General features: G+C 41.9%; 2 protein-coding genes across 4 annotated transcripts; both read right to left on the bottom strand.

Annotated features, from left to right (window-relative positions):
• Positions 1 to 9,839: 9,839 nt before the first annotated feature.
• SAAL1 (serum amyloid A like 1) lies at positions 9,840 to 19,456 on the bottom strand. 2 transcript variants are annotated; one of them, XM_067296049.1, is made up of 12 exons: positions 19,307 to 19,456; positions 19,063 to 19,176; positions 17,701 to 17,784; positions 16,167 to 16,246; positions 15,580 to 15,639; positions 15,245 to 15,360; positions 13,958 to 14,141; positions 13,592 to 13,674; positions 13,255 to 13,443; positions 12,296 to 12,492; positions 11,672 to 11,764; positions 9,840 to 11,126 (listed from the first exon to the last, which is right to left on the bottom strand). In XM_067296049.1, exons 1-12 carry the CDS (start codon positions 19,421 to 19,423, stop codon positions 11,034 to 11,036), a joined length of 1,410 nt encoding a protein of 469 aa, XP_067152150.1. In that variant the 5' UTR covers positions 19,424 to 19,456; the 3' UTR covers positions 9,840 to 11,033. The 2 variants fall into 2 exon arrangements, with proteins under 2 accessions (XP_067152150.1, XP_067152151.1); XM_067296050.1 differs by having other exon boundaries at positions 13,255 to 13,392.
• A 192-nt stretch (positions 19,457 to 19,648) lies between these two features.
• On the bottom strand, positions 19,649 to 22,944 carry LOC106497002 (serum amyloid A protein-like). 2 transcript variants are annotated; one of them, XM_067296048.1, is made up of 4 exons: positions 22,004 to 22,944; positions 21,057 to 21,909; positions 20,266 to 20,404; positions 19,649 to 19,825 (listed from the first exon to the last, which is right to left on the bottom strand). In XM_067296048.1, exons 2-4 carry the CDS (start codon positions 21,214 to 21,216, stop codon positions 19,684 to 19,686), a joined length of 441 nt encoding a protein of 146 aa, XP_067152149.1. In that variant the 5' UTR covers positions 21,217 to 21,909; positions 22,004 to 22,944; the 3' UTR covers positions 19,649 to 19,683. The 2 variants fall into 2 exon arrangements, with proteins under 2 accessions (XP_067152149.1, XP_013813234.2); XM_013957780.2 differs by having other exon boundaries at positions 21,057 to 22,944.
• Between the last annotated feature and the right edge of the window lie 1,134 nt (positions 22,945 to 24,078).

Here is a 24,078-nt window from a genome sequence, read left to right as displayed (position 1 = left end):
TCCAGGGAGCGCAGTGCACGACGAGCCGGCTGAGAGCGCGGGCGTCACGCCGATGAGCAGACCTCCGCGCGAGACCCCTGCCGGGGGCTTCCCGTCAAGCCGATCAGCAGTGAGGTGCTCGGGACTCAACGCCCCTTAATAGTTATGGGGCACCTCGGGAAAGCACCCCTTGGTTTACTTTCACCCAAAAGCCATCCGGTTCAGGGGCTCAAAGATGACTTTGCAATGCGAACCAGAGCACAGTGAGAGGGAACGACTGGCAGAGTCACTTCAAAATCCCACCCCAATCTGAGGTAGGATGCTAATACTCACATCCCCAGAAAACAACGTTTCAGTCTCAAAATAAAAATGGAAAACACAAGACCAGGTGAAGGGCCAGCAGACCTGCAGGAAGTGACAGAGTCGTGGTTCCATGGAAGTCAGCAAAAATCCCCCTTGTTACGACAGCAAAAAGAATTCAGTCTGGCCGCAACCGTGAATCCAGGAGTGGAAAAAGTGAGTGAAAAACTTGACAAGCTGATCTACGTAAATGCAAAATGCTAACATGAATATGAAAGGTAAAGCACCTAAAAAGAAGAGAACAGAGTGTCTGAGTGTCTTAGGCAACTTTAGTTACCAGCACTGGAAACACCTGCTCTTAGCAGTCAGGGTAACGTGGCATCCACATCCAGGGATTACTTCTGACCATTTCCCAATACTTTTCCATCCTTTAAACAAAAAGTGTAGTAGAAGTGCACCCCATTCATTGAAGAACCACCCCATTACCACTGTTTCTACTCTATTATCATTTCTACTTAATAACCTCAGGAATTATCCAGTTCTTTCACATCACAGGCAAGCACAAAGCAAAACAGTGAAACGCAAAAATAAGCCTGCTGATAAGGGAAGCCGCTGAGTGTTTGTTAACCTCAGCCTGCCGGCCTAATTAGTATAACAGCAGCATGTTTTGCATTGAAGGTGAGGCAGAAAAGGCTAACAAGGGGGAAAGCTTTGTACTTGTTAATGATATGAGTAAGCACAGCTCAGAAAGCAATTCCGCAGACTTTGATCCACTCAGAGGCGAGAAAGAGAGCTCTTCAGGCACTTCTGACAAAGCAGGCTTACCATGAACGTATGCCAGTATTCAGCCTCTACCGCATTCATATTCATTTAGGAAGTTTAGCTGACAGTAGACTTGTTTAATGTAAAAAGCAGAAAGACTGCAATCGATATATTTTGCACATCTTAAAAATAGCAAGGCCAAGAGAAATCAAGAACTGACTCTTTAAGGTCCAAACAATCACAGAAGACTTTGGGTCTGCCTATTAAAGCAGTTTTTTGCATTCGTTTCCTCTCCTTGCTATAAATAATCAGCCTTTTCGAAACAGAGGATATGGCAAGATTTTTCTTTTCTAACCAGTCTTTTATGTTGCATTAGCGTTTCAGAGTGAAATGAGCTTGGAGAACTGTTCTCAGTATGGGGACTTCAACCCTCCCTTCTTCCCAGCCCTCACTCCCCCCCCCCCAAAAAAAAAAAAAATCCTGGTATTCACACAGCAAAACAAACTATGAAGGTCAAATACCAATCTAAACACTAACATCAACCCCTGGTCAGCATGAACAAAGTAAATGAAATCACAGTTATTTTCTGTTATTAAAAAAGAAAAATAGTATGCAGTGTAAAACCATTAATTCACAACAGAGACTTTAAACACACCGGCAATTGCAAAATGTTCAACCTTAGAGCTGTAAACCACACGATCATTGCCAAGATTAGCGAAGACTGTTCATCTTGCTGTGTTCTCATGACAGCCCTTTCTTTCTGTCCGAGTCCCTTTTATCTGATTAGATTTTAGCTCCCATTACTGTTGGGACAATTTCGCAATGGGGCAAAATTAATTAGTTTGCATCAAAGAAAGGCTTCTTGAAACATAACACTAATGAGCTTCATCTGCCTGATTAGAGGGCTTTGCTTTTAGTAACACTTGGAGCAAAATTTTGTTTCTGAGAAATATTATATATTATTATAAGAATATTCAAGGCTAAAAGCATTAGCTGAACAATAACCAGGATAATGGACAAAAGATTAGGGTGGCAAACTGTGAGCAGACACATAACTGTGAATATTGACAGGAGGATGCAAGTGCAGACCAAAATAGGTTAACAAAGATGTAACGAAGATGTGTGTGCGCCAGCAGAGCTTGGTGCAACTCACAGCAGTATATTTAGTGAGCTGCCCAACACTAAACCTCGCATCTACCCACATCATCTTTTGGAATTAAATGGAAGAGGGCTGAGGAAGGACAGAGTACTAATTTTTAGAAATGAAGGATGGAATAAAGGTTCATTTTAGGTCAGTCAAACTAATTTTTAATACTTGGCAAACTACCTGGGACAAATTATTTGTTTATTTTTAAATCTGATTTTTATGGTTGAGAACCATAATCAATTTTGTTTTTAATTTGATGGAAGAACGGCTGCAGAGAACAAAGGGGATTAAATAGACATGGTATTTCTTGGCTTTACTAAGCTTTTTCACACTGTCCCCTTTCTCTCACTCTGTTAATATAAGCAAATAAGAAAATATAGTCTAGAATGAATTTGCTTTTTTTCTTGAAAGGTGCCAATCTGCCTGAAAAATCACATACTAAAAGTAATTATCAGAGATATTTGCTGATAAATTGGGCAAAGCACATCATAAATGACATCTGTATAGACATTTTCAGCATCATTTGCCCATACTTCCTGCAAATGAAAAACATATGATGTAAGTGCATGTAGCAGAGCAAGGGAAATATCTTTCCTGTGATGAAATTTTCCTCTATAAGTCTCCTCAGCACATATACAAGACTAGAAAAGAAGACACCTTGTTAGCAGAGTGAAGGCCTCATTTGCTTATTGGAATTACCTCCATTTGAGAGGAGAGAGAAAACCCAAGTTTGGGCAAAAACATGCTTTTACACAACACTCTTTTTGTGGCCACACTCAGACTTCAGGAAATTTTCTAGCCGCAAAATCCCGAGCCGAGGGCCAGCTATCGTCCTGCTAGACTGCCAGCTGAAGGGGGAGGTTGGCCGGTAAGAGTTTACGGCCTGAGAACAGCTTTCATCAGTATCACAGAAAACACTTTAATTGCGTGACTCTCAACAACACACGCTTGAATTTGGCCAGACAAATAGTTGAACAGTACATCTGAATGGGCAGTAACTTCTGGGCGGGGGGAAAAGACTTAACTCAGGTCTGCTGCTGGGCACACAGGACTGCAGAACCGCATCGCAAGGCACGGAGAGCTTAACTGGCTTATGATGGTTAAAGGCAAAGCTTTTGGAGTAGCCAAGAACTGAATTCAATTTTTTTTTTTTAATCTCTTTCTTGTGTTTTGATAAGGCCTCCACTCAATCACCACCATTTTTTGTCAAAATGATCTTGACCTCTAACAGGCAACACTGAAACCGTAACAGTTTTATCCTTTTGCCAACCTATCACAGGGATTTAAATGCAAAAAACTCATTTCAAACACCCATGTGTCCTCTGATCCTACAAACATGCTGCACCTGTGCATAATGTTTCTCTGCTAGCCTTCTGTGACAGGTCAACAAAAAAGACTATTCCTGTTGTTTATAGGCTTTTGGTTATCTCTCAGAAGAAGAAAAAGGGACCAGGGCATATGTGGGAAGGAAAAAGCTTTGTTTAATTTGTTTAATTAAGTTTACTTCTTTCAAGTCTAAATAAACTCCGGATTTGGCAGAACTACTGGTTAAGTAAATCACAAACGCAGTTCCTTTCCCTGTAAGGGCAACGACATCACACCATGTCATATGCAACGTGTTCTTCCACAGAAATTCTCTCGAACTTTACGCCGTAAATCCAAAAGAAGTCCACCACGCCAAGGATGCCGCAGTGCTCGGAGGCGATCTCCTAATGCAGAAGCTGACAGCTGTAGAGCAGCCCTAGGATTATTTTCAACACAATGACCCAGTCCGTTGCTTTCGGTGAGAATGTCAGCATTTCCACTGTGACTTGTGTTTCATTATCTGCAACCATCTTATCTTGTAGCAAATGTGTACATGGACCAGGGGGACGGTGGTGACCTACCAAAGAGCAATTGGTTCACACTGAGGTCTAACCAAAGCCCACTGAAGCTCACAGGGACGTATCAGAAAGTAGCCGGACTCGGTTATCCCTCCAGGTAAAACAAACAAGGAACCTCTTTTCACCCTCCTCCCACAAATTACACAGATCAGATAGCTGAGGGTCAGCTCCAGATCCACTGGTCAAAGTTAGGGAATAATGTTGCAATAAAAGATCTGCTTCTGACCCCTAGGTTCCTCCCTAGAGAGCACTGTTCACAAGGGAAGCAAGCTGTGCGGGCTCCAAAAGTCACCCCATACCAACGCTATCCAAACGCTGTGCCGGATGCTGTCCTTATCAACCTGCTCCAGAGTCAGCGGAGGTTGCAGAAGCTGAAAGGCTGCAAGAAATTTGCCTCTCCAGGCTACACCTGGCTGCTCTTGCTGTTTGTCCCTCATTCTCATACACATAAGCACTACACAGGAATTGACTCGTGCAACTCCAGCCCCACTCGGGTGGCAACTTCACACCAACATCTCCCACATCTATCTCCTCCCTCCCGTTAGGAGTTGTCAAATCCTCACCGACAGGAGGAAGAGGAAAAGGATGAATCTTCCCTTCATGTGTACTTGGAACTTTCCCACATAAACAGCTCGTGTTGCTCAGTGCTGATACGTCCATGGTCCCTGAAAGATTTTTGTTGGACCTACATCATTTTATACCTCACAGGCAATTTCCCATGTTTCTTTTTTTGCCCTTACTAAGTGTCCCATCTACAGAGCTCGCAAAGCTCGAGTCCTTCCTTGCTCTTCCATGTTTTCACCACTCATTTTTCCCTTTCCCACTACTCCAGTCTCTTCTACCCACTATCTCTCCTCCTTCCATTCAGCCATTCTAGTGGCCACATCCCAAATGACAAAATCGAGTCATTTAGCAATTTTGTTTATTCCCCCCTAAGTGGAAGTGTTGCTTCTTCCTTTGTATACTTTTATATCATGAAATCAAAATCTTGACTAATGAGGCTGGCATGAACTCAAAATGTCTTCTCCCAGTCCTTGTGCCCATCCTTCCTGTCTGACTGATGAGGAAACTCTCAGATTGAATATAAGAGTTTGTGCAATACAGAGAATTTTTAATGGGGAAAAAAAATCCTTTGACATCACTGGCTAATTATAATTTGCTGCACTAAAATACAACACTATGGCTATATTGTAGAGCAGGATAAAAGTGCGCGTGTATCTTCCTGTGTGCTTCAATATCCTCCTATTGACAGAAGATAGGATGACTGGGCTATGACTGGAGACCAGGAAATGATTTTTGTGATTTCATTAGAGTAATTGACAAAAGCGTTTCCTTTCTATGGAAGGTTAACAGATGGCTTGTTAATGTTGCAACTTCTTTAAATAGGGCTGTCACCAAAAATGATGTCCATGACAACAAAAAAAATATTGATACAAGCTCATTGCAAAATTAAAACAGAGCTTGCATAATCTAAAGCACAATGCTGCCATCATTGCAACACGGAAGAGTGTCAAGGTGCATTTGCTTTTCTGAGATTTCCTTGGAAATTGGATGGAGGGACATCAACTTTTGGAGCGCCAACAACGTGGGACTTCAGTTATTACATGCATAAACCTGCAGTCAGTCAGTCACCATGCCTACTCCACACTCTGTGACATGGATGTAAGAGGGTGTTATATCCCAGGCTTGGACTTTAATCCTAATAGTAACAGAATGTATTAATCATTTTTAATCTTGGGTAGATATCTTTTCATATAAAATCACTGAAGTGATTCAGAATTGCAGATTTGTAGTTGTAGGAACTGGTATTCCAGACTGAGCAAGATTTTGTTCTCATCAAATAAAAACAGACAGGCATCATGTGGGCCCCTTCCCCTGGACACCCGACTAGTTAGCAAAATGGGGAGTACATTGCATTCCACTGGGCTCATCTCAGAGCAGTGCACAACATGAGCATCAGCCCTTTATGGCTCTGCTTTCAGATCTCACCTCTGGCCAGATGCAATGCAGGGGCATGCAAAAACCTGAAATTGCCTTACCTCCGCCATGAAACAGCTCTGCTCCCTCATGCCTCTGCCAGCCATCCGAACCTGAGGAAATCAAGCCACACTAGTTCACTCACTTGCCATGGTGTTTAGACTTCACCTTAGACAGACTTGTGTCATTTCCATGTGATCAGGAAAAACTACAAAGAACATTCAGCTTTGAAAATAGAAATTCTATATGGACAAAAATTAATATTCTAACATTCTTACTGACATTTAATGTTTTTTTCCTTCAACATTACAACTACTCAGTATTTTTCTCCTTTGCCATAATTCTTCCAGGTTTTTTCCTTTTCTATTTTTTTCTGAGGTATCTCTTCTACATCTCTTTTCTTTCTCTGGTATTACTGCCTTAATTCTATAAGCTCTTCACCACATCCTACTTCCATCACCTTTTCAAGCAATTTTGTTTGCATTAATCTGTGTATAAAATTAAGCTCTCAGACTTTTCTGTTGTCCATCATTAAGACCTCCAGCTAACTAAGAGTGAGAGAGAGCGAGAAAGAGCACAACAAAGAGCAAGAGAGCAAGAGCAAGCCAGAACGAGAGAGCTCGAGAAAGAGAGCAAGAGTGAGAGCGCAAGAGAGCAAAAGAGGGCAAAAGAGCGAGCAAGAGCAAGAAAGAGAGCATGAAAGACAGAAAGTCAGTGGGTTTTCCCCACGGTTTCTTGATTTACTTCATTTTACTTTACTTCATAACAGCTCCAGAGAAAATGTTTTGTCTTATCACTATTAGCTTTTTATAATGCACAGAGCTGAAATCTAGTCTGGTAAAGAGTAGAGTTAAATCATAGAATCCATGAGGGAAATAAAATGAGGAATAACAACAGTATTTCCCATTGCAAAACCTCTGTCGACAGCGGTTTGAAGTAGCCTGGTTTATTTTACCGAACTTGTGATGTCAGGTTCACTTAGCACATGCCTTGTCAGCTGCGAACTGAGGGCACACCAGTAGTACGACTGACGCATGCGGCCCCGACGTGGGAGGGAGCACACAGCTGCTCGCTGCTCTTGTTTGCCTTCACCTGAAGGACTTTTGAAAAACTGTGTAATATTACAGCAGACTGCTCCATGCCCCACGTGTCGTGGGTTCCTCCCTTCTCACTGAGTTTGGCAGAACAGGTTGATTTTACCATCATCTAGAACAAAAAAATAAGTAAACAGTATTAAAAAGAAAAAAGGCACAATATTTACATTTTTGGGGACAGTAAAGGATATGCTGAGGAAATACTATGACTAAGACATTTTGCTCTAGACATAAACTTTTAAGTAAAAATAAAATGAAGATGCTGCTGCTTTCATAACTCTAACTCAGTAATAGCCAAAATAATCCAAGGCTAGTGGAAAAGGGCATGGATTTTCAAAAAAAAAACCCCAAAACTAGTAAGGTATCTTATCTTTTGATTCCAATGTCACAAACTATGAAGATGGTCGACTTGCAAATAAAGATTTAAAATATTGTGTGTTGTGGTTAGGGTGACTGTGGTTGTAATAGGTCAATACATATGATATGCAATCTCAGAGAAGAAGGAATCACTATAGCAGTTATAAGAAAGTATGAACTAAAAATGTAATGCAGAAAATTAAGAAAGCAGAAGTGGCCTGAATACAGAGGGGTGAGGAAGAGAACTTCCCAGCACACTAAGTTTCGTGGTTTAGTTTACCTGAAATGACAAGTCTGTGGCATAAATACTGAGCAAAGCATTAGAATAGCAACAACAAATACCTCCTCGCACTGTCAGAGGACAGATTAAGCATTCTAGTATCATTGTTTTTCCCCACATCCCAATTTTTTTGGTTTTCTGGTGCTTTGCCTCATCAGGAAAAAGCTACTACATGCAATGAAAACGCCAATCTTGCATAAACATGAATCAAAATAATGTTGTAATCATATCTTTGAATGAAATTATTATGCAGAGCTATTAAGCCTGAATTAAAAACAAGCCCTTTTGGTCCAATTTCTACCTCTAGGTAGAATTGCTGTTCCTATTCAATTAGAATTCAATTTCTATTGTATTAAATTTCTATTTCTGTTCAATTATTTCTATTCAGTTCCTATTATCTAGGTGCCACATGTCAAAATTCACATCCAGCTCTGTCCAAGTGGGACTGAGTTTGCTAGTTTAGTCCAGTGCTTTGTATCCTTGCTTTTTTTTCAGAACTCTGCACAAGGCACTAAGAAATACTTTTCTCCCCAAAGAAAGATGTTAAGGAGGTAATTAAGCTGCTCGCCCACTTGTACAGAGAGAGGCATTCTGAAACAACTAGCCCAGACAAACCTGGTTTAGCAGGCAGCCGGATAAAGTGCGGCTAGGAGATGGAAACAAAAAAATGGGTAAAATACCCTTTATAGTTTAAACAGACACACGATGTTCGTGAAGCACAAGCTAAGGGAGATCCCTGCTGGCAAGACTGAGTAACACACAGGCACCACTGCCGAATATCATGGGCTACCACGAAGAAAGTTTCTTCCACTTCTGAGGGCCCCAAACGCTCCACATTTCCCTTACGTTCAATTCAACCCCAGCCTCTTGCTGCTGAAGACAGCGCTGTCCCGCTCCTGCAGCACAGACTGCACACGAACAGCTGCTTGCTGGGGCAAAAGGGGGATTCGGCCTCCGTTCCACTGTGTTTACAAAGGATAAAAATTCTTGACATACCTGAATTATTAGTCTGCTGAAATAAGGCTGACAGACCTATTTTTACTGCTGCTTCTGTTGCAGAAAAGTGGGAAGATGGGACCGAGTTGTTTCCCCATTGATTGAAATCTGTCTTTTTTTCTGCTGCATGACAGGTGTTAGGTATCATCCAACTTAAGGCAATAAATATTTATATGTTGTATCTCACCCATTCCTTGTAATTAGTAAGACCATATTTAACAATTAATCAGCCAATACTGGATAATTGTGTATTGACAAAGAGAAGGAAGCAAATAAAACAACAGATCTTGTCTCAGCTTTTTTGTACATTACATTAAACAAGCACTGGAAACCACCAAATCTGAAGAGGTGCAAACCAGAAATAATTCTTAACTTTGGTGAATTACTATAAAGATATTTACGATGCACCCTGGGACAAGCTAAGTTCAGAAAAATTTAACAACTGTATGACAGAGACATTAACTTCCAAGTCATAAAAACCAACTAAGCAAAGAAAGCAAGAGATAGTTAAAATGAATATCCAGTAAAGGACAACACATTTTACAGGACATTTACGTTAGGAAGAGGTTCAATTTTGCTCTTACAAATGACATAGTCAAGAGACTAACAGACAATTCCAGTGGCTGAAAACATAAATTTAATTGACACTTAAAATGAAGAAAAGCATACAGTTTTTTTTAAAAGAAACTTTATTACAAATCTGTAGGTTTAAGAAAATATCCAAAAACTGTCAAAGTAGTAGGAAAATGCTGTCATCCTATTCACAGTTACCAGTTTTCTCCAATAAACGTAGCATACAAAAATTGATAGAAACCATTGCAATTCTTTTTGATGACACAAGTCAGATATTTCTAAATCTAAATCCCCTGCCAACAACTAAGAGGTCGCTGGCAGCCCAAGGGGAAGATTAATCTGAAAACTAGAAGTTTGGATGAAAAGGCTATATACATATACAGATACTGTATCTTACCACATGTACATGTAACTCAGGGCAAACAAAACATGGCCCAGCACAATATTTAAAGCCTATAAAATCCTGGATAGCAGGGGAATGTGCATGTATGTTATTAAGTTATTCTCTATGCTCTGGCTCCCATTTTCCTTTACATCTCAAACATAATAAAGACCAACTGTTTTCCACACTAATTTACAGAAACAGCTGGAGCTGCTGTATGGTTAAAGCATCTTTTTAGACACAGAAAAGAACGTTAGCTCCATTGCATGCAGGGAAGTGATATAAAAATGTCATGTAGCTAAAATGTAGTTCAAATGTAACATAGTTAATAGTGGGATTTTGAGAAGACTGTACATTGAATTCACTGACCACAAGTGAGCCAACACCTTAAGCTCCCCTGAAAATCCCAGGCTAAAATGACATTTCTAATGTCATTCACAGATAATTCTTAGAACACATGAATGAGGAAAGAATTGTCAGATACATGTTATATTCCTAAACCGAAGCACAGGCTGCTTAGACAAAGGAGAAAGTTTGCCAGTAGGCCAGGGATTAAATCTAAACCTGCCCTACAACTTTAACTCTGGGTGACTGGGTACAACAGGTGGAAGTCGAAGAACAGACCATCCATAACGATATTCTCGCACCCATTTCAACCGCACAGGCCCTAGATTCTGTGACTCAGAGTTGCAGTGCAGAAGAGGCTTTAAAACAAGAAGTGAAAAGATCTTAAAGGAGCAGGACAAAACGGTTCTGCTACAATATTTGCTCAAAGTATGGATACGACCTAAAAGAAAACACGTCTCTTCCCTGTGTAATTTAACTGTTTTTATCAGGTGTTTGAAGAAGACGATGACCTGTTAACCAGAGGACATCCGAGATTTCCCGTTGATCAATCCTCCTTCTGCCAACAGCAACTTGGAAAAGGCCAGTATCATGTTAAAACACTAAACTCAGTGCATTTCATCCATTTTGCTGTTCCAACGTAAGTTGAAAAGCACAGGATCAAGAGTTATTCAAAGAATGCTACTCTGCAGAAGAGCAACTAGAAATCAACAGTCTCTCATCACCACAGCAAACAAGATGGAAGAGGCAGAACTAAACTTACAGCAACCTCCTTCCCCATGCAGACCAGATTAACCCTACATTAATCTGGGCTACCTGGAACATATCTTAAAAGTCATCTGTTGGTAAGGACATTGCCTTATTCTTCTGCACTTACTGAAAATTTGACTTCTAAAACACTGTAAAGAAACAGTCAAAAATCTTCATTCCGAAGATGGAAAATATTTCATGTACATTCTTAGGTGTGGACCTTCAGGCTTGGGAAACGTTTTTCTAGATTGTCAGCAAGTGTCTGATCAGCTTCACGCAATACTTCAAGGAAGCTCTCCACCTGGAAATAAATTGCAAATACAGAAAACACACTTCCATGGAACTCAATTCTTATACTGAACTTAGTCTAAGGGCTTTTCCTCTCCTGTATCTTCCCACCAACAGCAGCCAGGAATGGCCGTTGTACAGAATAGTGGAAAATGCTCCATAGTAGATACTTCCCTCCTAAACCCTGTAATTTCAGTTGGCCTAAGGTCTGACACATACAAGGATTTATTGCCTGCCTTATTGTTTAAAAACACACAAGAAAAGCTCCCTAGGAAATATGATTATAATCACTCTATAAGACTGTAAGGGACAAATTGTCAGCTAGCCTAAGTTTGCACACCTTCATTTACTTCAGCACAGTTTGGCCCTTGGATCAGTCAATGATCTAGGCAAAGTTCTGGCTAAAGTAAGCTAGAAGAGGGAGTAGATAAGATTGCCTAATATTGCATGTTACCTGTTTATAAGCAATTTTGTCATATGTCTATATCTGCTTATGAAAGGCTATGCCACCAGAGTAGTATTTTTTCAGCTATGTTAAAGACTTTGTCATATACTCACTGATGTGAAATATAGAGGCAAGAGGTTCTGAAATGCACAGGAACATGTCTGTTCATTTAAATGTCCCTGGTTTAGTCCTTCTAATATATTTTCCTGAAAAATTAAAAGATGAGAAATACAACTATCATGTCATGAACAGCTGTCAAGGAACAAACTCTCAGCTGCGCACACAGTGTGTACAGTATGCACTTCGCTCTCACAAACAGGTAGAACAACCATGGAACAGAACTTAACAGTTCTATGAAAATACCGGACATAACTAATACAAAAAGGTCAAAAAGGTATGAAAACGGTGTCCTAGTCTTAATGCTCCCATAATAAAAAAGTCCAGCTAAGAAGGTGATAATATAATAGAGGGGTTGACAATCTTTCCTTAAGCATACTAACTTCCATTCAAGAGGAACTGGCGACATACACCTAGAGAAATTACCATACAGAAGCTCAGAACATCCGCCTCCCTCTCCTCTAACACATGGTGCTATGGACCTGCCCATCAATTCTCTGGTCCGTTTCCTGTATGGAACTTGCACAACGGGAAAAGATCACAGAAAAATACCCCCTTAATAGTAATGGGTTTTTTTCTTACCTACCCTGCAAGAATCCATCTTAAAATTTTATTTTTACCTTGGTCAGCTCTTGAAGCATATTAGAAAGTAATTCACAGCAGATATCCTTCAAAATTTTCAAATGGAAGTCTTCCTCATGTAGTTCTGCCTTTCCGGTTTCATCTTGTTTGGATTTCTTTGAGTCATCCACAGACCTCTTCCCACAGCCTTCCATGTATTGTAAGATACGAATCAAGCTTCCGATCAGAGGCATATCTAATATACAGTAATAAGAAACTAAGTTTAACACCGAAATTTTTTCTCCACCTGTTCTCAACAGATTAGAATTTTGAAACACAGAGGAAGGTTTTATACAAAGGATATAGGAATGTATATACTGACACTGTTGTGTTTATATCAGTCAAAGAATGTTTTAAAAAGGCAAGTGGAAGCATAACAAAAAACCCAAACCACTCTTTACTGCAAGCTAACCTGTATCTATAAAAATTACATGTCAGTGGTAAGAAATATGAGGAGAATGTCTCCGGTAGTAGCTTAGAGCAAGCACAATCCTTTCCAGAGTCCTGTGGGGCAATAACACTGACTCACATTCCCAAGACAGCCTTTTAATTCTAAAGACTGCTCAATGGATCGAACAAGTGATAAAGATGCGTTTAAGGAAATGCCATAGCTCCTTCTCTTAGAATAACCACTATCAAGACCTCATATCTTAGCAAAGATGAATTATGCAATTTTCATGCATCAAACTTTACTCAGTGCAGAGGGGACTGAACACAATCTGCAGATTCTACTATCATAATTCTTTGTGCCTGGACTTTGAACTAAATGTGATTTTTAGGGTCATTAGTAAAGAACCTTACAGTGTTCAAGCATCTCTCTGAATTTTGTGTTCTGAAATGACAGCTAGTAAAGAGTAATAAATTAACCATCTCTCACCCCATATACATAAAGTTAATTGTAAAAATAGTTTAAAAAAAGAAAGAAAAAAAAGAAAATCAAGAAAAAGGCATCACTTGCTTTTCCTCATCTTGACATATTCTTGTTCCGTCTGCGAAGCAAACATAGCAGACAATACAGACAAAATAGAGGCCAGTACAGTTTTCTGCTCCTGAACAATGATTGCTGGATCGTCTGGTTGGCAGAGTTCATGGCAAACTAGGTCATAAAGCAAACTCCAAGTCTCTTTTCCTCCATCGGGAGCCTGCACTTGAGAAGGAAAAAAAAAAAACAAACCACACACCCACACCCACACACCAAATTCAATCTAGGTACATTTTTTCCCATTAAATATCTGATGATCTAAAAGTTATTGCCATTCTTGGTCCCACCACATGTAGCAACTCAATTATCTTACCAATAGCCTGAATGCCCTCATCCACCGTGGTTAGGAGCTGCAAGATATGCATATAGACATCAAGTCCTTCTGGATTATCAGAGCTACACAGAACAGAACAAAAACCAAAGCCAAATTAAAGACCTGATTACTGAGAAGTTTATACTTTCAATTTGTTTCAGATCCTCAACAGACCACCAACAATCACTGCGGTGCTCTTTGTTTACAAGCTAGTTGGCTAATTTCAAATGATAAGTAGAGGCATATGTATTCTACCAACCTGGCAAACTACGTAGCTCCCACTGAAAAGAGATTTTCAAGACATGGGCCTTAACAAGGTTATGAGGAGTCTCCCCAGGCACAAAACTGGAAGAAAAGCACACATACCGGACTTGTTTGGCTGCTTCAAGTATACAAGGCACAATCTTAAAATCTGGAAGTTCTTCAGGGGAATCGTCTATAGATGGTCCCATGGACTGACAAGTGCCATTTTTAATCCAGTTTAACATTAGCTCTTCATCTAGATCAAAGAGTTTGTCCACCACTTCACCCACTTTTACCAGCAATTCAACTGCACAAGAAAGAATATATCAAATTCAAGAACAGAAAAAATTAAGAGCAAAAATTAGTTCACAAAATGCTAACATATAAAAGTATTCAGAGCAAATACAGGGCTGAAATATATTAGTTTCACTCATGATCTACTGACGGATACAATGCTTAATTCCTTTTTGTGGCAAAAATGAGGTGAAGAGTTTGCTAAACAGGGATTGTTGGAAAACCTACTGACACCTTCTATTTTATCATGCCATTTACAAAGTAGGAACTTCATTCTGCAAAGAGACTTTGAGCTTGAGGCTCCTGAAAAGTCATAACTTCAGCTTCTGAAATCATAACCCCCACAATTTGTACCTAAATATGCAGTTTTCTGCTAACCTTTCACCTGTCAATCAGCATATTACTTAAACAGATCTCTGATTTCAATTGGACTGAGTGTGATTTCTGTGCATTACATCTTTTAAAAAGAACAGCAAAGTTGGCATTCTTCAAATTCCAAAAGCTTAATTATCAGGATTTCTAGACAAATGATTATTGCTGTTACAATTCAATCGAACTTGCAAAATAAATGCTGTTCAAAATGTTTCCATTATTTGTTGTCTAATTAGTAGATTAGTGCTATCAAGAAAAAGAAGAGACTTAAGTACCACTGACTACACACCAAAGCTTATGTAGTATTCTGCTGACAAAGTAACTGAACCATTTTAACACTTAGCATTCCTCAAATACGGTAGTTTTAAAAATGGAAAATACATCTCTGATCCAAAAAAATTTTAAATTAAGTCTTATATCAATAGTGATATATGTATATCTCTTAATAAGGACTATGTCCTTTCCTTCACTGTGCCAAATTAAAGTTTCTCCATTACAGTTTGTTTTAATCACCCACAAAGCTTTTTTTACTCATCTATGTGTGTTTTTTTATTGAGCTTATATACATCTATAAACCCTGCAAAAGCAACCCAAGTTTATTTTGGTGTCCTTTAAATTCATGAGGTCCACTTTATTATAAATTCTGCACTCCCAATTGAAAACACGTGTCGCTGAAATTGCATACTTCAGTGATTACTTTTTCTGCAAACATCCACTAATTTACAACTTGCTATGGCAACTTACCATTTGTAGAGCTTGACATGATAAAGCAAACACAGTCATAGACAGACGGGCTTTCGCGGATTCTCTCAACCCAGACATTGGCCACCTCAGGCTGGGAGAGGCAAGTTAACAGCAACCTAGACAAGAATTGCCCGTTTAACAGATTAGAAACCAACAGATTGGTTTTAACCGTACCACTGTAAATCCAAAATATTTACATTGATGTGATGGAAACAGAAATAGAGCCCACAGTAAATCATTTCCAGAACAATGTGAAAATGACAAAGGGATAGGATGTCAATTTTCTTCATAGAACTATATTAATTAGTGATATATTAATTACTAAGAAGTCCTACCTGCTTGTTTCCAGAAGAGTTGGAGAGTCTGAATCACACAAACGTTGCAATAACACTTGGCTGTAAGCAGAAAATTCAAGATAGTTTTAATAAAAAACATCTTTGTGAAAAAAGACTGTAAAAAGATTAATTTTTACAGCTACAGCCATATTCTAAGATTAAAGCCAGCCTTTCCAGCTTGTGCACGCACCTCCAGTTTTTCAATATTGCCAGACTTAGAAATTAATAATTCAAGAGCTTCATTGGTGATGACAAAGAACTGATGGTCTGTATCCCTTCTTTTATCTTCACTGAACACTTCTCAGTCAGTTACAGTTAGCCAAAAAGGCTTGAATGAAGATGAGGCAAGGAAGCAAACTTAGTTCCTTTTATAATATATTTTGCATGACGGTCCAGCAAATAAGTAAATTTAGTTTAAATTATCTTCCTTACATTTAACAGGACAGAAGAAATCATCATATTCATTTTATCAAGTCTAATTATTAGTTTTAAGAAAAATTTAATAATTAAAATTCACCTATTCAGTCCAAAATCCGTTACTAAAACCAACGTTCACACATGCATGTATAAAGCACATACACACTTACCCAAGATTCTCATCTTTGCTAATGGACATGCATATGTCTTGGAAACAAGCCATATTTCCCAGTATTCCCACACAGATTTCCTGAAAAGTTAAAACACAGTATTATTAAACTACCGCAACATAGTTCACAATTTTGTTTCCGTGGCCACCATAAAAAGTAAGAAAGGTTCAAAAACGTTTTCCAGTTTGATTTCTGAGTTCATACAATCCATCAACTTCAAGACAGAGATGCAGATCTTCTGAAGGATGTTGTCAGACTGGCTGAAAACGTGAGAGATACTATTCACATATTTATCATAGTTAAGGTGTTCCACAGAAGAGAATATACCTTAAAACCAACTTTGCTCACATACTCTCAATCTCTCTCTCTCTCTCTCTTTTTATATATACACACACGCATACACACGCTGTTTTGAAGCTAATTTGGCACCCCTACTATTAAAGCAGTACAGAGTCCTAAGAACAAAAACATCAACATATAAATACAACATGCACAGATATTCGCTTCCTCTTAAAAGAAAGGGGTCTCAATATAAACTTCCAGCAAAGCCCATCTTCTGAGCATAGAGATTTTTAAAAAACAATGTGATGCATCCCATTAGGATATTCAACCCCAGACAATCATCAATAAAAAAAAAAGCACACTTCTACAAAGGGAACTAAGAGCTCTGAAAAACCTGCAAGTGATTGGTGCTAACACAGAACGTCCTAGGAATCTCTTGATTTCAGCAAAGGAAAGTTGGCAACCAACCCTGACCAGTCAAGGACATCATCTTTATGAACGTTTTGCTATCTCCGCTAAATTTCACCATACATTCTAGCTGCCACTACCTCAAAAAAAATAACCTGCCACTGTTACTACTATTAGCAGTAACAGCCAAATTGCATTGGTTTCCAAATTTCTGTTGTACTTTCATATAATAAAGTCCTAAACTTTCAAAACTTATGCATCTCTAACTCATCTCCTCCTGAAGAAAGCTTCTGGTAACTTCAAAGGAAGCAGGTGTTATACCAATACCGAGTACCTTTGAGAACTCTATCTTAAATTTCTAAACACTAGTGAACTGTGACATACAAGCTGCAAAACAATTATATCAAAACAAAGAGGGATAAAAAAAAGCTTTAAGTACTCACGTCTAACAGTTCCCAATACCTAAAATTATTTTCACAGATCTGATTTAACAAATTCATAATCCTTTCTATTCAGTAATCATGAAACAAGTAGTAAGAAAAAAAGAAAGTCCAATCACTACTGATTTTTATAGCAAGCCTTATTATGAGGTTTGGAACACTTAACCCTTTATCAATAGCAACATATATCAACTTCAGCGTTACTGAAATAATTATTGATTAGACCATGTTAGAGACACTGTGCAAAAAAAGCAATTTTAGTTTGGATTTTGTGTGTTTTGTTTCCTCTCCTTACTCATTCAAATATGCAATGGGAGGAGGAGGGAAATATTTTGTGAATGCATGTACAGAGCTATCTAATGTTGCTATTAATATGGGACAGCTTTATGACAGTCTGTACTTACAGTAAGGCGAGGACATTTTGACTTTGCAAAAACTCCCATGAATATATCGGGGGCATTGAACTCTTGAAGAAATAAAGCAACATCCTGTGGAAAAAGCAAATGGAGAAGTAAATTGCCTTCAATAATTTCTGAACACAGGTCAAACCTTTTCTCGCAGAACAAGGACTGGATCAAATAGATGTCAAACTCATTACAAAACATCAAGTATTTACCCACAATTAATAGCAATAATATGCTATACCACCATCCTCACTGTTCAATGAGGGAAGTCCAGCAAGCCTCTATGATTAAAGATGCTGGTAGTATGTTGTGCAACGAGACAAACCAAACAGTCACATTCAGTTTCTCTTGTTTTCCGTCTCACAGAAGGTCAGACATAGAATTCAGGAAATGCCATTTTCTTGGACCATGACATAATCCAGGCAAATCAAAAGAAACAGGGAAGGGATTACCATTGGCACTTGCTCAGAGCATACAGAGGAGGAACGTCTTAGAAATCTCCTCCTCATTTCACCTCATTAAACCACAAGATTAGTTCTCTATTTACGAGTGAAGGGCATATCTTCCACATTTATTTAAAATATCTAAACAAAGAACAAGAAAAAAATTTTCTCTTATTTGAGAAAAGAATCTTGAGAAAAAAGATCTTTCTCTTACTTTGTTCCAGTATTTGAGACTGTTCAGAAAAAATCCAAAAGATTATATTAAACTGCCATTATGAATCTGCAGCTAAAGTTTAAAAGTTGTTTATGCACAGACAACTACGTTTACTAGCATGATGCATTATGATGGCTAGAGAAAAATATGCCGTTTTAGAAACAGAGCCAATATTATCTCTGCAGTCGAACTCCTGAAGATAAAAGCTATGCACCAGAGGTAACTTCAGCCACAGCTACGGTACCGTGTCCTAATGACTCAAGGCTCCTGCTCAACTCCTGGGCATAGTACAAGCAACCAAGAGTTCTGACTGCGGTCCCGCTTAGGCCAGCTGATCCTAAGCACTAGCACTGCCCGATCCCTGAGACACCTGGAGGGAAGGTCTGGCAGACCGTGTGTGTGTGTGTGGGGGGGGGGGGTTGTTGCTGGTTGTTTTGGTTTTTTTTTTTTACATTCCCATGCAATTCTGCTTTGCAGCCCCCAACACCAGCACGGTGCCCAGCAGCCAGGGTGCAAGAGAAGGCCTTTCGCAAACGAGCGACGTAGAGAAGCGGCGGCGGCGGCGGCCAGACGAGCGGGCGGCCGGCGAGCGCGGCTCTCGGCCCCCCTCTGGCAGCGCCTGGAACGAAGCCGCCCGGCCGCGGCGCGGCGGCGGGAGCTGCCCGCAGCCCCCCGGCGCTCGCCGCCCCTCCCGGAGCCCCCTACCTCGTCCATCGACATGTCCCACACTTTGCAGATGTCGTTCTCCATCTCCTCGTCCAGCTCCGCCCGCTCGCCCTCGCGGCTCACGCCGGGCTCGCCCTGCTCGGGGCTGATGACCTGCGCGGACAGGGGCAGCCGTGAGCTGCGCCGCGGGACCCCCGCGACCGTTGCGACCGTTGCAGCGAGCGCGCGCCGGCCCCGCCCTGGGGGCGCCCCCCCCCACACACCCCCCGCCGCGCCGCCGCACCTCGATGAGGCGGGTGAGGATGCTGAAGAGCCAGTGCTTGCTGTACACCGTGCCGCCCACCGCGTCGCCCTCCTCCTCCTCCGCCTCGCTGGAGGGCGGCGAGGGGTTGCGGTCCATGGCGCCCCGCCACCAGGCCCCGCCGCCGCCGCCAACGAGGCGCCCGGAGCGGCGAGAGCGGCGCAGCGCCGCGCCGCGCAACGCAGCGCCCCCTGGCGGGGCGGTGCGGGCGGCCGCCGCGCACCCCCCCCCCCCCCCCCCCCCCGCGGCCGGTCCGAACCGGTCCGCGCCGCCCGTTAAAGCAGAGCCGCGAGCGCGAGAGGCGCGAGTGCAACGTGTCTTTATTCGGGACACACAGAGGGGCGCGCGGGGGGGCCGCGTTAGTATTTCGAGGGGAGGCCGGCGGGCCGGTAGCGGTTGGGGTCCCCGCCGCCCCTGCCCCACGCGTTGGCCTCTTGGTCAGCCCGCGTGTCTTCGGCGCCGCGGCCGCTGGTGTCCGTCTGCCAGCTTTCCCGGGCGTCGCTAGCAAGAGGGGAAAAAGGGCCACTTGAAGCAACCAGCATTTTAACGCCCTGTAGCGGTATCTCTTTGTGTTGGTTTCCTTGCTCACGTCAGCTTAGCTTTTCCGTAGGACTTCTCAGTGTGGGATGCAAACACTAAGCCCTTATCTGAGGACCCCCGTAACTGCCATGTTGGAAATGAATCAGCAAGGAAAAAGTCCCGTATCACCAGAAGCGCAGAGGTAGGACACCTGCCCACTTCAGGGAAAACGAGAAAAGCCTCATTCCCATGCGAGAGGAGAGGCACCTTTCCGTAGGGAGACAGGTTCAGACATCGAGTGCTTCCCCGCCTCCACGCTCCTAGGTCAAAAGCTGAGTACAACTCAGCAGGGCCTTCACCCTAACTGAAGTGCCCGGCTCCCCAGGAACTCGCTGGTCTCAAGCCACATATGCACCATTTACCTGATCAGTCTGGCAGCCCAAGCACCACCAGGGCCTCTTTGGGCAGCCTCGTAATTCCCACGAGCGTGGAAATATTTGTCCGCTCCTATATAGTTCGCCTCACGCATGTCTCTGTATGCTCTGAGCATATCCCATGCCCCTGAAGAAAGCAGAGAGATTATGTTAATTTTAAAGACTCTTCTTCAGCAACAAGCACCATTTCAGCCAGGGGCTCATGGATTACTGCTCGGCCAAAAAGTGTCCCCAAGGCTCCCCTGAGAAAGTTCCTTTATCAACCTTCATTTTTACTAGGGGACAATCTGCAAAGAAGAAATTGCTCTCTACAGAGAGCAACGGCCCTGTGGTTGCACACTATGCACTGGAGGAGCCACCAGCTTCATGTTGGCCTGTTGGCTGCAGAGGGTTTATGTGGCCAGTTTATCCACAAAAAGTTCCTTCCCCATGAGCACTCCCATGAGTTCCTGCAGCTCCTGTTCCTTGCCTTGGCTGCAGGGGCTCCTCCAAGCCTGAGCTTGGACCCATCTCGTGAAACCCTTTGTGCTCTGCTTGAAAAAACCCGAGGAATGCTAACACAGGGAAGCACTTCTCCACATGGGCCTTTCACAGGGGTGTGCTCACAGAAAGGCCCTGCAGGGGCTGAGCACTGGCCTCTCCCAGTAAGAGACCAGCAGGGGCCCTGAGGTGGAGGTGGGGACCTCCCTGTCCAGGGGACTGCTCCCGTGGACTGCACATAGCCTTTGCTCGGGGAGAAGTTTCCTGAGAGAAAGACTCATGGTAACAGACCAACTTACCTCCCACGGCATCCTTGATAAATTTTCCACCCCTGTATAAAGGGTTGTCAGCACTTGCGCATACAGTAATGGAGAGCAACATGAGGCAGACACAGAGCTTCATAGTTCTCTTCCCAAGGCTGTCACAGAGCTGTGAGAAAACCTGAGAGATTAGCAGCATTTGAAGCACCTTCTAGAGATTTCTGACATAAGATTCATCACGCTCCCAGCTGTTCCAGGGCAGCTGCATCAGTAGCTGGTGCCAACCCCAGCACTGATAGCTAGCCCAAGAACCCCCTTCTTCCCCTGCAAGGACTGATGCCCTCTGTGGGAGCAGAGCTAAACTCAGGACTCCTCTCAGACAGGCATGAGAAACTTGCATTTTAGCATTCCCTGCTGCTCCTTTCGACTCAGTACAAAGGAGTCCCATATGCTAAAGCATTAGTCCTGTTCCTGAATACCAGATAAAAACATTGCTTCTATCTCTCAGATGCACAAAGTCACTCACCACTGTAGAAAGGCAAAGCCACGAGGAGATGAAGTTTTGTCTTGTGTCCTCAGAGTCAGAAAGGGTATTTATAAGCAATTCAAACAGAAAAAAAGAGGAAATTGGAACGGATTCCCAAGGCTGGGAATTTCCCAACCCCACTCCAATTTCAACACAGAAAACATTACAGGAAGCCTGTTCTTGTCCTTACTGAAAGTCCATAGCTCCTGTTGCACAATTAAAACAAAAAGTATATAGCACTTCTTCAAATGTCCTCAGGCTTATTTGCTCCTCATAACAAACAGGTTGGGAAGCTGCCTTGAAGACAGAAGTGGGCTTGAAGCATTATAGTTGGCTTAAGTGTAACACTTCTTTTTGGATCTTGTCCTGGAGAGAATTCAGAGAAGTTGCCCGATCATCTGCATTTACCGTGAAACACAAGGTCAGATCTCTATCTGGAAGTAAAGATCAACTGCCTTACCAGGCCTGATGCAGGAACCTCTAAACGAAAGTCCCATGCGTGCTGAGATGACGGAGTTGATGGACAGGCGAACATGAAGCGTTGCTCTTGGGCTCCATTGCAAAACAAACTGTGTACACCTACATCCCTGCTGGTAATGCTTTAAGGTAGCGTGTCCTCAAGCCATCATGAGGAAGGCTTGTATGGGTCATCCTTCCACTGTTTGCTCTCATGGATCCCTCTCAAGGAACTTTATGCCATTCTGCTGCAATATCAGCTCAGTGGGGCTCAGATGGTCTAAAGGGATGTTTTTGATGCAATGGTATAGAAAAAACATTTTAGCAAAAGGAAATCCACACGGCTACATCTCAGAGGGATTTTAAATTAAGTGTATTAACCACCAGGCCCTTCTGGTATGGTTCATAGTTTGAGTACCCACTACTCCCTCGTTAGGAGCCAGGTCATTGAGAGATGTCTCAAAAAGTCTGCTTGGTACTTGCTTCCCTTGTGTAACAACTGCTTTCCCTGCTGAAGGCTCTGGGTTGGGCCTGGGTTTGGCAGTTTCACTTTAGGTTCGATGCATATAATGTCTCCCCGTTGTATGGTCTCATACATGATTTAACATGTTTCTTTCTAACATTCTCTGCAGAAGACATTTGTGTAATTGTCCCATTCACCACTGTCCCTTAAACAATTAGCAACTGGAGTTGAAGGGCAGCACGTGAGGTAAGAGGCATGATAGCAGAGCTAATGAAGTGCCAGCAGCTAACTTCCCCGGGGCATCCCTGGGCTTCAAACAAGAGCTTAACAGAGGAAGAGACACTTTCTAGAAACAGGCCTAGAGGGGAAAGATATATTCTCTAGTACACCACATCTCTGAAAGAAATAACTTGAGACAAGGGAAATTTGACTTGTCACCACTTGGAAAAGGAAACTGCAAAAAGCAGCAGGCCAGACATAGTTTTGTCCCCCACTACCCATGAACCTCATGCCTAATGGTGTAACAGCTCAGTTATTCTAAGGCCTGGAGTGCTTTATTTTGCTGCACTGTTCACATCTTGGTGACAACTCATGCCTTTAAGGTACACATCACTTCACGTTCCTTCTCTGTTGGCTGCAGGTGACCCTGCCTGTCTCACTTTAGTCCTAATTGAAAAAGAAAAAAAAAAAGACAGGAAAATGTTTCCTTGAGGTTGGGGTAGAGGCTCAATAACACACATGCCATTGTGCCCAGGGACCTAGAACATTGCACTGCCTGCAGAACCAACTTAAGGAACATTTCCCTGCAAGAGCTCAGACATTTTTGGACCACAGAGGATATTTCTGAGTCTTCTGATCTGATCTCATTTGTTCCACGTGGGCTCCAAACCAAAATTTTCTACAAGTAGCACAACTGCGAGCATGCAGAAGGGTTTGAATGGAATAATCCTTTCTGGTCCAGCACCAAAACACACACTGCGAGTTTACTGCAGTATTTAACACACTCAGCCAACATAGCACAATGAGGGGCCCCTCTGGGACTTTCTTCCACATGTGTACATTCTGATATATTCAAGATAAAAGATACTTGGAAAATCCACCCCTCACACAGTTTGTTCTTTAATTCTAAAGATCTATAAATGCAACCTACATTCTGCAATCTAGTTATTTTGCAATCCAAATCAATAAACCTGATTGAGAAATAGGTGGAGGTGAATTGTCAGCTCAAGCACAATTGCACATGCAATTATTCTCGATTCTGGGAAATAATACTGCCTTATCTAAGCTTACCCAAGCAACAACTGACTTCAGGGAATTCTGTCATACTGCTGTGTGGAATATTTACCAACACCATACCCCTCAGCCTCAGGCTTATAAACATTTATAGATACTTATCTTAAATAAAATTAATATCCCAGTATGTTTTGGTAATGATTCTAACAGTAAAATAATGTTTTGAGGCACACGTGGGGCATTTTTAAGAGCCACCTCTATTTAGAGTCTATCCAGACTTTGTCTCTGCTTCTTCAGGGCCCCTGCCACCAAGGGTCAGCTAGCAAAAAAACGAACGCACTCCTCTGCTTCAGCACCGGTCAGTCTAAACCATGAATGGCGTA

Source organism: Apteryx mantelli, chromosome 4 (assembly GCF_036417845.1).
Source record: "Apteryx mantelli isolate bAptMan1 chromosome 4, bAptMan1.hap1, whole genome shotgun sequence".
NCBI classification, from domain to species: Eukaryota; Metazoa; Chordata; class Aves; order Apterygiformes; family Apterygidae; genus Apteryx; species Apteryx mantelli.
This window is presented reverse-complemented; position numbering and strand designations above follow the sequence as displayed.

What these genes read in the sequence shown, in the direction of transcription:
- SAAL1 (XM_067296049.1), bottom strand. Translation starts at nt 19,423, where the DNA reads ATGGACCGCAACCCCTCGCCGCCCTCCAGCGAGGCGGAGGAGGAGGAG. An exon ending in CATGTCAAGCTCTACAAATG is followed by an intron (nt 14,142 to 15,244) that starts GTAAGTTGCCAT and finishes TTTCTTGTGCAG; the next exon opens with TTGAATTGCTGGTAAAAGTG. An exon ending in GAAGCAGCCAAACAAGTCCG is followed by an intron (nt 13,675 to 13,957) that starts GTATGTGTGCTT and finishes TGTTCTGTGTAG; the next exon opens with CTCTGATAATCCAGAAGGAC.
- LOC106497002 (XM_013957780.2), bottom strand. Translation starts at nt 21,216, where the DNA reads ATGCTGCTAATCTCTCAGGTTTTCTCACAGCTCTGTGACAGCCTTGGG. An exon ending in TATCAAGGATGCCGTGGGAG is followed by an intron (nt 20,405 to 21,056) that starts GTAAGTTGGTCT and finishes TGCTTTCTTCAG; the next exon opens with GGGCATGGGATATGCTCAGA. An exon ending in TGGGCTGCCAGACTGATCAG is followed by an intron (nt 19,826 to 20,265) that starts GTAAATGGTGCA and finishes CCCTCTTGCTAG; the next exon opens with CGACGCCCGGGAAAGCTGGC.